The 15,900-nt window shown below is 36.1% G+C and overlaps 1 protein-coding gene across 1 annotated transcript; it reads left to right on the forward strand.

Moving 5' to 3' along the window:
- Nucleotides 1–412: 412 nt before the first annotated feature.
- On the forward strand, nucleotides 413–7,598 carry rad21l1 (RAD21 cohesin complex component like 1). The gene is made up of 14 exons (XM_038309197.1): nucleotides 413–463; nucleotides 719–885; nucleotides 1,818–1,947; nucleotides 3,968–4,067; nucleotides 4,287–4,390; nucleotides 4,542–4,646; nucleotides 4,735–4,845; nucleotides 4,950–5,057; nucleotides 5,141–5,370; nucleotides 5,473–5,554; nucleotides 6,271–6,395; nucleotides 6,477–6,584; nucleotides 6,770–6,844; nucleotides 7,043–7,598. Exons 2-14 carry the CDS (start codon nucleotides 739–741, stop codon nucleotides 7,226–7,228), a joined length of 1,611 nt encoding a protein of 536 aa, XP_038165125.1. The 5' UTR covers nucleotides 413–463; nucleotides 719–738; the 3' UTR covers nucleotides 7,229–7,598.
- Nucleotides 7,599–15,900: the final 8,302 nt, after the last annotated feature.

Here is a 15,900-nt window from a genome sequence, read left to right on the forward strand (position 1 = left end):
ATCGGTATCGGCCAATACTGCACAGCTAGGTATTGGGTATTGGTATCCGGGCCAAAAATTTGCATCGCTGCAAAACTAATTATGAGTAGTAATTTTATTACCTTCTTTGTGACAAAAAAGGAAAAAGGGAAGGTAAAAACAGTAGCCATGATTCAGCATTGGCAACTCAGAAGCCGCCATATTTGTTACGATTGATTATTATCTTGTTTAATAAAAAAAAAAAAAAAAAAAAAAAAAAACTTGAACGCTATTTTCTCATTTAGGAAGTTACTATCACATGAAAAAAAAAATCTAGATTTTACATCTTTGTTTTCTATCTAGTGTATTTTTGAACGCTTTTGAGTTAGCCCTAGCTAGCTTTTCCCAAACGGGAAGTGGTTGCCTAGCAACTGCATGTGTCGCGTGAGGATTTGTGTTGGTTTCACAGTCAAATGGTCACAGCAGGGTGTTATTGAAAGTTCAGGTAAGCCTTATTAATAATTTCCAGTAAATTCTGTTATTATGCTAACTTCCACTTAGCACCTTTACATGTAATCTTTTTTTAATCAATTTTACTTTTAGCTAAAGTTATGTTTTGGTCAAACTTAACCTTCTGCTGTCAAACAGGTACTGCTAACGCTAGCTAACCTGGATTTAGCATACGCTGGATACGTCACAGCCTTGTTTGTTGACTTTATAAATAAAGATATCAGGACGTCTGGTTATTTTTCACTTTCAGGTAAAACCCATCGTTTCAAAATGATGTTCTTTACGCAACTATTTACATCCAGTCGGGGACCTTTAGCCAAAATCTGGCTAGCTGCTCACTGGGAGAAGAAGCTGACTAAGACGCAGGTGTTTGAATGCAACTTGGAAACAACCATCAGAGATATCCTTTCCCCTAAGGTATTTATTTACAGTAGATATATGTATACATTCAGGTTGTTTTCGATTTTATCTGGACTGGATCCTTCGAGGTCCGTTTGGCTGTCAGTGCAAACTTTTGCGGCTTTTAGCCGCGCGCGCCCTGTCGCTTAGCAACCAGGAGAGTTGACACACAAAACAAAATAATGAACACCGAACTTCGCACTACTGTTTCTTTTTTTATTAATGTTTTCTTTTTTTATTTTAAAGTAAAGAAAGACTACACTCATGAGAATACAGAGTGGTAACACAGAGTACAAATAAAAGCAAAGTTAATGAAATAACAATGGTAGAAAGACATAAGTAAATCTAAACAATGTATGTATAAAAATATATTTGTAAAATCTCTTATATTCAACAAAAAAACATAGTTAAGTAAACTGTAGAAAATAGCAATTAAAAAATCATATCAGATTTATAGTCCCCACACTGCAGATATATTAGAATCTGTCCATAAATTACAGATACAAATCTTTAGATAAATTAAGCATTACCCGCCACACTCAGTAGATATGGTTAACAATTTAAAAACTATTTTCATTAATTTCAGACAGAACTATTCACATACTTGTCTTATATTAATCAATTAATTAATGTTCGGTGCCATTTACCTTTTTCCTCTGAGCACGGAGCAGCCGACCTCTTTGGTCTCATGATGAATCTTGGGATAACCAAGAATAGATAGGATACACTGTCCTTCAAAACGGGCAAAAAGAAGAATGCATTTGTCGGCGGCATAATAAGGAGTCTTGGAATCCGACCAGACCTTGGCGCCGCGCTATGATGTAATCGGCCTACAAATCTGGCCTTCGGAGGACGCGGCCCCTGAAATTGAGCTCAGTATCAATTTTCCATGTAATGATTTAAACAGTTAGACGATGTGTTTAACATTGGGATTGGTTTTTTTTTTTCAGATGGCAATTAATTTGAGGACTTTTGGACATCTGCTCTTTGGTGTGGTCAGAATCTACTCCAGGAAAACAAAGTACCTCTTCGCAGACTGCAACAATGCCCTGGCCAATATAAAAATTACGTTTAGACCAGGTAACATTATGCTTATATAATGTGCCGAATCAGTTTTTATTTGTAGTTACATTAAAAGGACTACTAAGGTCAATATGTAACAAGTTACACTGTTGTTAGGGTTGTGACCCCACTTGGCGTCTTTCTACAACTAGTAGAGGGTCTTGGGATACACTAAGGAAATTAAACTAGATAATAAACATTTATGTTAAGAATGCTTAAAGATATATAAGTATTACTTAAAATGGAAAACACCAACTACTTTGGTTGTTGATGCAGTTTGTAATATTATTTCACACATGGTTAATTGAATTTGTAGATGTGTTTGTATACTCAAGGAGTTTGGGTCCTGAGTACACTGTGGTACAATTTTATGGGTCAAAAACTGAAACATTTTGGATCCTCTGATTTAAAGGGTTAAAAATATATCAGAGTTCCTATACTGTACAGTCGGAAGTAGCCCAGTATTGTATTCACAGGGTTTTTACAGCTAAAGATGAATTTGAAGGCGTTAATAGTGTCTGAAGATTTTGACAAAAATAAAAAGAAAACTGCAATATTTGCATAATTTGCTACAAAAATAGTTTGCAAGAGAGACAGCTGTTATTATGTATAGTTTGAAAGCTGTTTTTTTTAGGTATTTGCTCCACACCTGCAAATATTTCATTTTCAAAATATATAAATAATAAATGCATTGTTGTACAGGAAGCAAAAATTAAAAAAAAAGTGTTTTGAAAACAGAATATTAGTAATTGTAGTAAAATGAACTTTCCATGAGGAAAAACAGCTGGACTGATTATTAACAATTGTTAGAACAACAGTAACAGCTCAGTGTAAATTAATAATGCTGTGTTTGACTCTGTTTACATCTGATAAGCAATACACCGTTATGCTCTGAGATAATATTTCTGGACATCTCCAGCTTTAGTATTCACGAGTACCTGAGCAAATACCTCATAAGTGAGATTCTGTAATCCACAACTGCAATAAACAGTCATGTTTTCTAAAAGTTTTGAGTCAGTTTAGTACAGATCAGAGATCCTTTTTGCCAGTTGTAGGGTATTTACCTTTATATTTAATTTTTTTTTCTTTATGTTTCTTGATACCATACCATACCAACTTTATTTATGAAGCACTTTATACACCGGACAGGACCAAAGAGCTGTACACAATCATAAAGTACAATGCAATTATAAAAATAGAAAAGATGGAGTATAAAATACATATTAGTATACAAACAGAATAAAACAAAGTGAAACCTCTCAAATTGTGACAAAAGCCAAGGAAAAAAGATGAGTCTTAAGAAGGGACTTAAAAATAGCAAGAGAAGAGGGCTGTCTTATGCTCAAAGGCAGATCCTTCAATAGCCTAGGAGCTGCCACAGAAAAAGCACGGTCCCCTCTGAGCTTGCATTTTGTCTTTGGGACCCTCAGAAGCAACTGATCAGCTGACCTGAGGGAACGGGACGGTGTGTAAGAATGTATAATGAAACACCTCAGACAAATAAGGAGGGGAAGGGCCATTAAGAGTTTTAAAAACAAATAAAATAATTTTAAAATCAATCCTAAAATGTAATGGCAGCCAGTGTAAGGAAGCTAAAACGGGAAATGTGGTCGAATTTTCGTGTACCTGTTAAAAGACGTGCAGCAGCATTTTGAACCCTCTGAAGTTGGGAAATATACAAATCTTAAAAACACAAAGTTCTTGATGCTCTTAACAGATTTCCAAAGCTATTTTATAAATATCTAATTATTCAAATGTTTATCACAAGGGCAGATTTAAGGCAGAACTTACATGGGGAATCAAGAAACTGTACTCCATAGCATGCATAAAACCAAAGGACCAAATCAGTGCAATCTCATCACGTGCTGAAGGTTTAAATAATTTGTAAGATAAAAAAAAAAAATTCTATTTTGCATGATCGATTCATAATTGTTGAGTTTAAAACTGATTATTATTTATTTGGGTTTTTTATCTGCTCTAATTCGGCCAAAGTTGAAATAATCTATCTGTTCTTGTTTGTTTTATGTCACTGCATCAGGTCAAACTGATATGCCTGTGGAAGGACTCGAGTCAACACTGAGAGCGATCACTCTGGTTGAAGACTTTTCTGCCTTTGATGCTGAGCTCCCACTCCCATGGTCAGTTTCTGCACATCCTCACCAGCAATTTCTTCTCTACTTCTTTACCAAACATTTTTTCTTATCCTCATGCAAAAAACAACAACAAAAAGTGATTGATTAAGAACAAAAAGTTCTAATATTTAGAACCACACTTTTGTCATAAATGTTTGTTGATGATGTTAAAAAGTCAGACCAGTAAAGGTTTATTGCTTTTCTGTCCTGATGCTGGAACGACAGTGACATTGACGTTATGGACCACTTGTCACTGAACCAGAGCCGATCAGAGGAAATTACTATGAAAGATGATTTGGGGCATCAGTATTTGAACCTCCACGACATCAGTAAGAGAGATTTTGTCCAGGCCTCGTGTTTCATCGTTGGATGTTTATATTAGTATTTCATTTTATATTATATTATTATAGATCATCTATCGCTTTGGACATCACGTTTTCTTGGACAAAGCTGTTTCTTATTTTAGTGTCTTTTTGCTAGATACCTCCCAGAGCCAAGCAAATACACTGCTGGACACAAGCTTAGACAACTTCGAGCCACAGAGAGATGGATTTGGAGATGAGGAGAATGGATACGATCTACTTGGTAGTCTGTCCTGAATTAATCGCTGCTACTACTGAACTTTTTTCTTTCTTAAAGTCATGTTAATAGTTGTTTATTAATCACCCTTTAGACTTCCTGGCCAACTCCAGTGACCTGCCTGAGTTCACAAACTTCATCCTGGAAGGGCCGCAATTAGAAAACCAAGAGATCTTGACAGGAAGTGCTGATAATCACGAAATGGGTGATGATGTTTTATCATGTAGTGCATTTATGTACTGTATAAAGTTTCCCCCTCCTAAAATGTCACGTGTGTGATGTTTTCCTGATGCTGGATCTGTTTTCCAGATGTTGACAGCAGAGATCCAGAGGTTACAAAAACTCCTAGAATAAATGGGACCACACTAGTTACCAATAATGAAAGTATTTTCCTTTTAGAACCTGTGCCCATCACACGTAAGCAAAAAGCCGTTCACATAGGTTCATCCTTTTGCTAGTGACCATAGAGAAATCAATAAAAAGATTTATCTTTATTTTAGCAAACTCAGAAAGAAAGCTGGGGAAGAGGAAACGTAGGTTGGTGGTGGACCAGGCTAAGGAGCTGAGCGACCACTATATCAAGGAGCAGCTCTCAGATTATTCTGATATGATTGCTTCGTTTGACATGGCTCCATCGACTGTGCGGCTCATGCATTGGATGGAGGACGGAGGCACCAACAAACTCTTCTCAACGCCATGTTCCAATGTGGCAAGTCCTCAGATAAACGAGGTAAAAAACTTGCCTCTTTTTTTATATCAGTACAGCTTTCTTTACCATCAATCTCCATGCTAGTTCTGTGTTTAAGTGTATAAATGGATGTTGCTTTCGCAGCTGTTTGCCAAAAGTGTCTTTCAGTTGAAACATTACAGCTTTACGGAGGAGGTTGAACAAATACGACAAGAGGAACAAAAAGGTAAGAACTGACTAAACAAGTTATTTATTTATTTGAAAGGGACAGCATGTATTAATGAAACTTGAGAAATATGTTTGTAGTTCTCATTCGTTCCATTTCGTTAAAATGTGCCCTAAGAATTTAGGTATTATTAAAACTTTTGAGAAAGTAATAAAAAAATAAAAATTTGTTATGTAAGGCAGTGAACGTGCAAGGAAAAGGCTTTCTCCTCACAAAGAAACAGTCGGTCTGCTAATATCATTGCTGTGGAGATGTAGTGGCTCCAATATTCAGTTCTGTTAAGTGTTAGCTCTCAGGATTTTAACTATATTTACCCATCCTGCTCACTTTGTGCAGCTCCTCATCCAGTGACCACTGCCTAAAAAAAAATGGCATTGTATTTGTCCAAAGGCATGGATTGCTGATTAGAATTTATTAGAAATTCCACTTAACTTAAGACAAACAAAATTTTCCTTTTCCCTTTTCCTGTCTTTTAGAGGATTGTAGACGCACCAGCAAATGTTTCGTCCTGATTTTGCTATAGAAGATTTATTTCAACATGAGGCAGTTTTTGTCCTCTAAGTCAATGCACTGATATTAAAAGTTGGACTTTTATAGTTTTTTCAAACATTTACAACATTAAATGTTATTTTAAGTTATCTAATGCATATTTTCTAGGTTTGTCATCATCTGCACCACTTGTTTTATTCTAACTGTTCTGATCGGTTTCTCTTTAGCTCAGAGGGACCTCAGCTCCATCACCACAGGCAGTGTTGTAGATTCATCTGTGGGCGCTGAAAAAACCATCAACACTGAGCTTACGGCCCCTGACCTGATGAATGGGAGCCAGGAGGTCCCAGAAGTAAGCTGGAGCAGGAGGTGTCGGCTAAAAAATTTTTGGATTTGGTTTTTATTTCTTTGTAATCTGCTGTGTGTCCATCAGGGTGAAACAATGGAGTTCTCACATCCAGAGTTGCCATCAGAGGACTCCATGTTCGTCCATCCCTCTGATGCAGAGCAATCCACTCAGTCAACTTCTCTACACACTCAGGTGCTTGTGAGGAAACTGACGTTTTCTCCTTTCGCTGACCTCGTGTCTGGCTTTAAATAACAAATTGTCTGAGAATAGCGTTAGTTTGTCGGCTCCAAACAGATGGCAGGTGTTAATTTTCCCCTGCTGCCTTGACAATGCGCCCAGCATCCCTGATTAAAACACGCTGCTTTTCCAACCTGCAGTCTCTGTTGAGCGGCAAGGACAAGGAGGAGAGGGAAATAACCAGGAAAACACAGAGACTTCTAAAAGATCTAAAGGTAAAAAGCCCCAAAATGTTCAGGCTTCAGTGATAGCTCTGTGCATAGGGGAAAATGTTTTCTTTAACCTTTTTTGTGTGGAAAACAACTCTAGCCTTCTTGCTTTCCTCTGATGGATTTAAAGATGAAAGGATTAGGATTACCATGGGGAATTTCTTTAATTCCCCTTTATGTCCACGTGTCTGCCTGTTTCCACAGCAGAGGGAGACCTTTGGAGACCCTAGGTTCAGCATTAAGTCGCTCTGTGAGGGAAGCAATCGATGGCAGGCTGCAAGCACTTTCTTCTGCCTCCTGGCGCTGAAAAAGCAACAAATCGTCCAGCTGCACCAAAGCGCCCCCTACCAGGACATCTCTGTGACTCCTGGCCCCAAATACTACACTTAGAAAAGGATTCAAGTTCCTCGTTTGTGGCTGATTCATGTGTTGTAGTCATGAGTTATTGTGGATCTGGCCGTGTTCACGTTACCATGCCTCTGGTTTCACTGAGGAAACTCATGAAAATCTGCTTCTGTGAAAGAGAATATTTTCTGTTTTTTGCATGTTCCTTGTTTCTTCAACAAGATATTTCTCTCTGACCACGACGTTTTAAAGTTATTTAAATATATAACTGCTTTGTTCAAAGCAAAGATGATGGCTAACAGCCAGAAAGCAAAGACTCCCAATCACCACTTTTATGTTTGCTGTTAAGGTTCCCAGGCTTGTTAGCTATGTTTCTAAAGCTGCAAACATTGTCTGTTTGATTGTGTTAAAATAAATGAATGGATTTCATTTGTTTCAGTCTACACTAATCAGAACATACAGTTAGGGCCAGAAATATTTGGACAGTGACACAAGTCTTGTTATTTTAGCTGTTTACAAAAACAAGTTCAGAAATACAATTATAAATATAATATGGGCTGAAAGTGCACACTCCCAGCTGCAATATGAGAGTTTCCACATCCAAATCGGAGACAGGGTTTAGGAATCATAGCTCTGTAATGCATAGCCTCCTCTTTTTCAAGGGACCAAAAGTAATTGGACAATGGACTCTAAGGGCTGCAATTAACTCAGAAGGCGTCTCCCTCGTTAACCTGTAATCAATTAAGTAGTTAAAAGGTCTGGGGTTGATTCCAGGTGTGTGGTTTTGCATTTGGAAGCTGTTGCTGTGACCAGACAACATGCGGTCAAAGGAACTCTCAATTGAGGTGAAGCAGAACATCCTGAGGCTGAAAAAAAAGAACAAATCCATCAGAGAGATAGCAGACATGCTTGGAGTAGCAAAATCAACAGTCGGGTACATTCTGAGAAAAAAGGAATTCACTGGTGAGCTTGGGAACTCAAAAAGGCCTGGGTATGAGGTGCCCCCAGGGACATAAATCAGAATTAACTTGCATATACACATATTAAATTACACTCTTCCATATAATATACTGAAAACCTCACACAAACACTAGTAAAAAGCTCTCACATAAACTAGTGAAAACATTGTCCTCTTATATAATCTACTCAAAAGCTCTCATACAAAGTAGTGAGAACTGTTCATATAAACTGGTGAAAAGCTTTACCTTTCATACACACTACTAGAAAGCTTTCATATACACTATTAAAAAGCTCTCATATACACTATTAGAACGCTCTCATAAACACTATTAGAACACTCTCATAAACACTATTAGAACGCTCTCATAAACACTATTAGAAAGCTCTCATATACACTATTAGAAAGCTCTCATAAACACTATTAGAACGCTCTCATATACACTATTAGAAAGCTCTCATATACACTACTAGAACGCTCTCATAAACACTATTAGAACGCTCTCATAAACACTATTAGAACGCTCTCATATACACTATTAGAAAGCTCTCATATACACTACTAGAACGCTCTCATACACACTATTAGAAAGCTAAAATATATGGTCCCCCTCCTTTACTTTAGGCAAACATTGCTCAAATATCACCGAATCCAGATGGTTTGTTGTTGATGAAGAGAGGAATAAACACAGTTTAAGATTTGCAGCTAAATTAATTTGTTTCTATATTATGGAACTGCTATCAGGCACTTCCCATCATCTTATATCAGTAATAAAAAATTATAAATACAAATTTGGTATTTGGTGACTTGACTTTTATTTCTGTCAGGCTGAAGTGAAAAAACTTGGAAAGAGACTGATTCTCTTGGCGTTTAAAATAACAACACAAAACAGCATAAGAAAACCGCATTTATTTTTTTTATTTTACAACAACAGCGGCTGATTAAACTAAATGTCTCAACCTTGTATAATTTTACGACTTTTTATTTAACCAAGAAATTATCCGAAAGGCCTGGGAAATGATCAGATCCGCTTATGTGGCTGCAACGCGCGGCGCGCTCCCGACACAGGTGGAACAGATTTTCACATGGGAACAGAATTTCGCACAACACCGGAAAAGGATCTCTGTTGAAGCAAAAACATAAAAAATAAAGTCGAGTAATGCCCATGCTTCTGTGAGTTGTTTAGCGGATAGCTGAGCATGAATCAATAATTTTATTTGATACAATTTCGGCCGGAGATAGCACAAAATGTACGGAGCTAGCCAGAATGCCCTCCGTTTAAAACAACTTCCGGTGTAATGACGGTCCTTCCTGTTTCACTGAAACGCCTTCCGTTTCAACTGAAACACCTTCCGTTTCAACTGAAATCCGCTAATAGCTTTTCAGTACTGTGTATGAGAGCTTTCTAGTAGCGTGTATGAGAGCGTTCTAATAGTGTATATGAGAGCGTTCTAATAGTGTTTATGAGAGCGTTCTAGTAGTGTATATGAGAGCTTTCTAATAGTGTATATGAGAGCGTTCTAATAGTGTTTATGAGAGCATTCTAATAGTGTATATGAGAGCGTTCTAATAGTGTTTATGAGAGCGTTCTAATAGTGTATATGAGAGCGTTCTAATAGTGTTTATGAGAGCATTCTAATAGTGTATATGAGAGCGTTCTAATAGTGTTTATGAGAGCGTTCTAATAGTGTATATGAGAGCGTTCTAATAGTGTATATGAGAGCGTTCTAATAGTGTTTATGAGAGCGTTCTAATAGTGTTTATGAGAGCGTTCTAATAGTGTATATGAGAGCGTTCTAATAGTGTTTATGAGAGCGTTCTAATAGTGTATATGAGAGCGTTCTAATAGTGTATATGAGAGCGTTGTAGTAGTGTATATGAGAGCTTTTTAATAGTGTATATGAAAGCTTTCTAGTAGTGTGTATGAAAGGTAAAGCTTTTCACCAGTTTATATGAACAGTTCTCACTACTTTGTATGAGAGCTTTTGAGTAGATTATATAAGAGGTCAATGTTTTCACTAGTTTATGTGAGAGCTTTTTACTAGTGTTTGTGTGAGGTTTTCAGTATATTATATGGAAGAGTGTAATTTAATGTGTATATGCAAGTTAATTCTGATTTATGTCCCTGGGGGCAACTTATACCTGGGCGTCCACGGAAGACAACGGCGGTGGATGATCGCCGCATACTCTCTTTGGTGAAGAAGAACCCGTTCACAACATCAACCGAAGTCCAGAACACCCTCAGGGAAGTAGGTGTATCCGTCTCTAAGTCAACAGTAAAGAGAAGACTCCATGAAAGTAAATAAAAAGGGTTCACATCTAGATGCAAACCATTCATCAATTCCAAAAATAGACAGGCCAGAGTTAAATTTGCCGAAAAACACCTCAAGAAGCCAGCCCAGTTCTGGAAAAGTATTCTATGGACAGATGAGACAAAGATCAACCTGTACCAGAATGATGGGAAGAAAAAAGTTTGGAGAAGAAAGGGAACGGCACATGATCCAAGGCACACCACATCCTCTGTAAAACATGGTGGAGGCAACGTGATGGCATGGGCATGCATGGCTTTCAATGGCACTGGGTCACTTGTGTTTATTGATGACATAACAGCAGACAAGAGTAGCCGGATGAATTCTGAAGTGTACCGGGATATACTTTCAGCCCAGATTCAACCAAATGCTGCAAAGTTGATCGGACGGCGCTTCACAGTACAGATGGACAATGACCCCAAGCATACAGCCAAAGCTACCCAGGAGTTCATGAGTGCAAAAAAGTGGAACATTCTGCAATGGCCAAGTCAATCACCAGATCTTAACCCAATTGAGCATGCATTTCACTTGCTCAAATCCAGACTTCAGACGGAAAGACCCACAAACAAGCAAGACCTGAAGACTGCGGCTGTAAAGGCCTGGCAAAGCATTAAGAAGGAGGAAACCCAGCGTTTGGTGATGTCCATGGGTTCCAGACTTAAGGCAGTGATTGCCTCCAAAGGATTCGCAACAAAATATTGAAAAAAAAATATTTTGTTTGGGTTATGTTCATTTGTCCAATTACTTTTGAGCTCCTAAAATGTGGAGTGTTTGTAAAGAAATGTGTACAATTCCTACATTTTCTATCAGATATTTTTGTTCAACCCTTTAAATTAAACGTTACAATCTGCACTTGAATTCTGTTGTAAAGGTTTCATTTCAAATCCAATGTGGTGGCATGCAGAGCCCAACTCGCGAAAATTTTGTTACTGTCCAAATATTTCTGGCCCTAACTGTATATATTTTATCTCCAATAAGAATATCAGTTTCTAAGATTTCTTGAACTCAGTAAAATATCTAGGTCTTTATTTCTGACCATTTTAATAATTATGGTTAGGAGTTCATTAAATTCTGTTTCTGATGGCTGTTGAAAAATATGTCCATGAATGAAGAGTATATGCTGAAGCAATGTTGAATTTGACCTTCAGAAATCAAATCACTTTCCAAATCACTGCTTAGGTTTGAGAAACAAATTTAGCTTGTCTCAGTTCTTATACTAGATCATTTGATTTTGATTTCCAAATTAAAATCAAAAAGTTTAAAATTTTTAAAAACCAAATTCAGGATCATTAAATAATACTCATCCAATGTGGTCAAGACGATTTTAAAGGTACGTGACAATACCTAGTGTGAGGGACCGAACTTGAATAAGGACAAAAGGTGTTAAAAAAAATTGAAAAGAAAAAAAAACTTTCATATAATAATTTACAAAATAATTAACAAAGGTTCAAAGGCAATAAAAAAAATAGCTTAAGTATAACATGGATTTGGACCCAACTAAACTGAACATAAACTCAAACCAAAAACTGACCTAATGAAAAAAAAAAACAGGCTGCTTTAAACAGGGGAGGAATAACCTAAACTTGCCACATGGGGGAGGCACAATTTACAGAAAATCAATACATTTAAAAATCCATACAAAACTAACACATACTAAACAAATAACTCTTTAGCTTAGCACAAATAATAAGTGAATATTAAGGTGACAAAATAACTAAAGTCAACTTAAACTAAATTCCCCCCTCAGTTCTTTGGGAAAGTGGATTGTTCCTGGCTTCCACCTACAGCTGATCTGCATTTTAAGAGCCTCAAAGAAAATACGGTAAGTGTGAATTAAACCATTCAGACATTAACTAAAGTGTGCACCCATTAGAAAATATACTTCTAAATGCTAAATAAACTAAATCTGAAATTAAATAATTACTATGAAACACTTTGTGGTGGGGGTAGAAGGATCCACCACACCTAGTATCAATGTCATTAATATCGTATACTTGGGTCTATGGTGGTTTCAAAAGCACTAACTCTGTGTTCAGTCCAAAACCTTTCTTCATTTTCTCTAAACCCTCAAATTTGCTTTACCATTCTCTCAAGGTGACAACTACCATCCTTACTGCTGTTTTAAAGTTTTATGGCAACATTTTTCCTTCCTCTTAACTTTCCAACAACGGTCTTGGGCACAGCTTTCTCTAAACGACCAGCTGTTTTTTGAAACTATCTTGTGACAGGCCAAAAAAATGTGTTTTGGGAAGATTGTATTTTTAGATGCTCTAAAAAGGTACATCTCAGAAAGTTGAAATATTAAGTTCCATATTTTAGTCACTCATTTCATACTAAGAAATATTCAAGCCTTTATTTCTGATTAATTTATTTCTCAGATAATACAAGAAAATTAAAAGATACGTTTTTTTTTATGAAACAAGCATTTTTTTTATTTACTGTAACAACCATATTATGTCTTCTGGACATACATCAAGTATATGATTTTACATATGTCCAGAAGACATTTTTGGTCACAGAATACAGCAGCGAAGCATGTTTATAGGAAGAGGAAAAAGTTGCAAAGGAAATATGGACATAGAAATTCAACCTTGAGAGGAATATCAATCAGAGTCCATTCAAGAACTTGGTGGTGCTCCACAGGAAGTGGACTGAGGCTGCAGTCAGCGCACCACTTCCTACAGAGAAATCCTAAACAGGGCTTTAAAATGCAGATCTTAGAGTCTGAAGGAAGAGCGGGGAAACAGACTCTGTGTTGTTTAAAGTCCAGAGATGATTTGAGGTGGTTTTCATCTGCTCGGCGTTGGTGTACTGTGTTGTCTGAGGTTTAATGTCAGTGCAGCGTTCTAACAGGACCTATTGAAGCACCTATTGTGTCCTTCTTCTGACAGGCTTTCTAAAGATGCTGATTTTATTTTCGAGCATGAGTTGGAACCTGCCCAAAATGCCAAATGCTCCAGAAACTGGTTCAGTAATCATGGTGCTATTGTTCTTGATTAGGTCTGCCTAAACCTCTATGGGAACCTTAGCAAAATTAGATTTTTGGGTCCTCTAAAAATGTCAATTGCTGCAACAAACGGTCTGATGAGAAGATCATTCACACATCTACTGTATGCTCTGTACATCTGATATACATCCTTTTACAGTAAAGGTTTCATCTGGTTTGTACTTCTTAATTTGCACTGCAATAGAAATGTGCAAAAAAAAAATTGTAATACAAGAACATATTGTACAAAAAGGCAGAGTGTCGCAGTTTGCAGAATTGCCTTGCAATAATAAGGTTTTGGGTTTGATTCCCGGCCCGTGGTCTTTCTGAGTTCTCATCAGGTACTCTGGCTTCCTCCCACAGTCCAAACGCATGACTGTTATGTTAACTGGCATCACTATATTGTCTTTAGGTGTGAGTGTGTGTCCATGTTTGTTATTCTTTGTATGTCTCTGTGTTGCCCTCCGACAGACTGCCGAGTTAATAACAAAAAATATTATTAAATGAAATGCAAAATAAGTCACCTGAAGACACGTACTCTAGATATTTGAAGGTTTAAATTTAAATAATTAATTCTTAAGACTGTTTAAATGTGGAATTATAACCAAAAGCTCTATTTTAAACCATAAACTGCTTTTCTCTACATATATTTTTTGGTGCTACAGTGTTCTACCCCAATACTCCACTCACTATTTAAAACTATTTTCTGTTTTCAAATTCACTATAGATGATCTAATGGGACAGCTGTGTTGATCATTAATCTCTGCCTGCCCCCTCCATCATTGATCCGTCATTTAAGATTTCACGTGGCTCTTTACTAAACTGAGTTTAGCAAAGCTCTGCTCTGCAAATGTCACAGCAACAGTCACAAGAAGAATGCACGCCGCCCTCGGAGCTACAGTACCAAAACATTTGGGTAAATCTCAGATCTTAATGTCAGAGAAGGAAGTGAGTAAATAAGGTGAATGTCTGGAAGGGTTTCCTTTTCTGAAGCCGGTACTGTCAGAATGTTCTCCAAAGATAATTTGTTTTGGTAAAATTTAAACTGTTCCACATCTGTGTGTCAATGTATATATATATATATATATATATATATTTTCATTTTATTTATTATTTTGTGTTTATGTACTTAAAAAATCCTTACACGTCCTCAAAAACAAAATCACAAAAAGATTCATTGCACTTGGTGGTGGCCCCCTAATTGCTTAGTTTGCTTGTGCCTCAGAAGAATTAATTGGCTTATTGCATGCTGACCACTTTGCATCCACTCATAAAAATATAGCATCCAAATTTTAGGATTTATGTATTTTATTTTGCATGACAAATTCCCATTTACTTATTTTTTTTAAGATAACTCAAAAACCTGTAGAATAAACCTTACATGATGCAGATTTATTAGCTTAATATAGCTTTTTCATTTCAAATACATAATTTTTCAGACTATGTATTTAGAATTATTGGAGTATACTTCCCCAAGTTAATACTAATGAATTTACTTATTTAAAATGAATTGTTTTGATTGCATTGCAAAATAATCAGGTTACCTTTATGCAATTCAAACAATACACTTAAATACACTAATTAGTATGGACTTTAAATAAATAAGCCTAATTATTATGTATTGCAAATAAATAATCTTTATTATATAACTGAGTATACATCACGTAAGCTTTATTCAATAGGTTTGTGTTAAAACTGTCTTTAAAAAAGCCAAAAAATGAATTTTTATGTGATAAAATTACATACCACATTATAAAATGTAGGTGAACACAGAAATTGATGTAAAAGGAGCCCCAACCAAAACACAGGAGCTTGGACATTTTTGCCTAAAATATGCATTTATTTTTTTATTATTATTTATCTTATTTTTATATTCTTTTATTCTGAGAAACCTTTTGTTGTTTTAATTACCTGCTTGAAATATTTTATTCGGTTATTTATAATATAGCCAAGATTTTCACTTCTGGAATCTTGTGGAATTGGTGATATATATTTTTTATTTATACACACACACATATATATATATATATATATATATATATATATATATATATATATATATATATATATACATATATATATTAGAGCTGAAACAATTAAGCGGATTAATTGGAATAATAATGATTAATCACGAATTGAATAATGGTCAACTAATTTAGTAATGGATTAGTCATTAAGTGGAGTAAAGAGACTGTAAAACATGGATTTAACTGACAGAGTGACCCACTGTGAGCTCTAATTATATCCAAATAGTAAAAAAGTATATAAACATTTTGCATTTAAGATACAATGTTATTGCCTGTCACTGGGCTCTATCCAGAACTCCTAAAGTGGAAAAGTTTGAAATTCATTTGGTTTAACTTTGTACGGTAATAAAACTTCTATCCGACTATTAATGATTAATTGAAAAAATTACAGATTAACCCTTTATAGGGAAAGTTACTGTTTTTGATCACCCTTACAA

This window comes from Cyprinodon tularosa, unplaced genomic scaffold (assembly GCF_016077235.1).
Source record: "Cyprinodon tularosa strain WSP-4 unplaced genomic scaffold, ASM1607723v1 ctg66, whole genome shotgun sequence".
Taxonomy (NCBI): Eukaryota; Metazoa; Chordata; class Actinopteri; order Cyprinodontiformes; family Cyprinodontidae; genus Cyprinodon; species Cyprinodon tularosa.

Coding starts and splice junctions, on each gene's coding strand:
- rad21l1 (XM_038309197.1), top strand. CDS start 739: ATGATGTTCTTTACGCAACTATTTACATCCAGTCGGGGACCTTTAGCC. Junction 4,068..4,286: donor GCTGAGCTCCCACTCCCATG/GTCAGTTTCTGC, acceptor CTGGAACGACAG/TGACATTGACGTTATGGACC. Junction 4,846..4,949: donor TGCTGATAATCACGAAATGG/GTGATGATGTTT, acceptor TCTGTTTTCCAG/ATGTTGACAGCAGAGATCCA.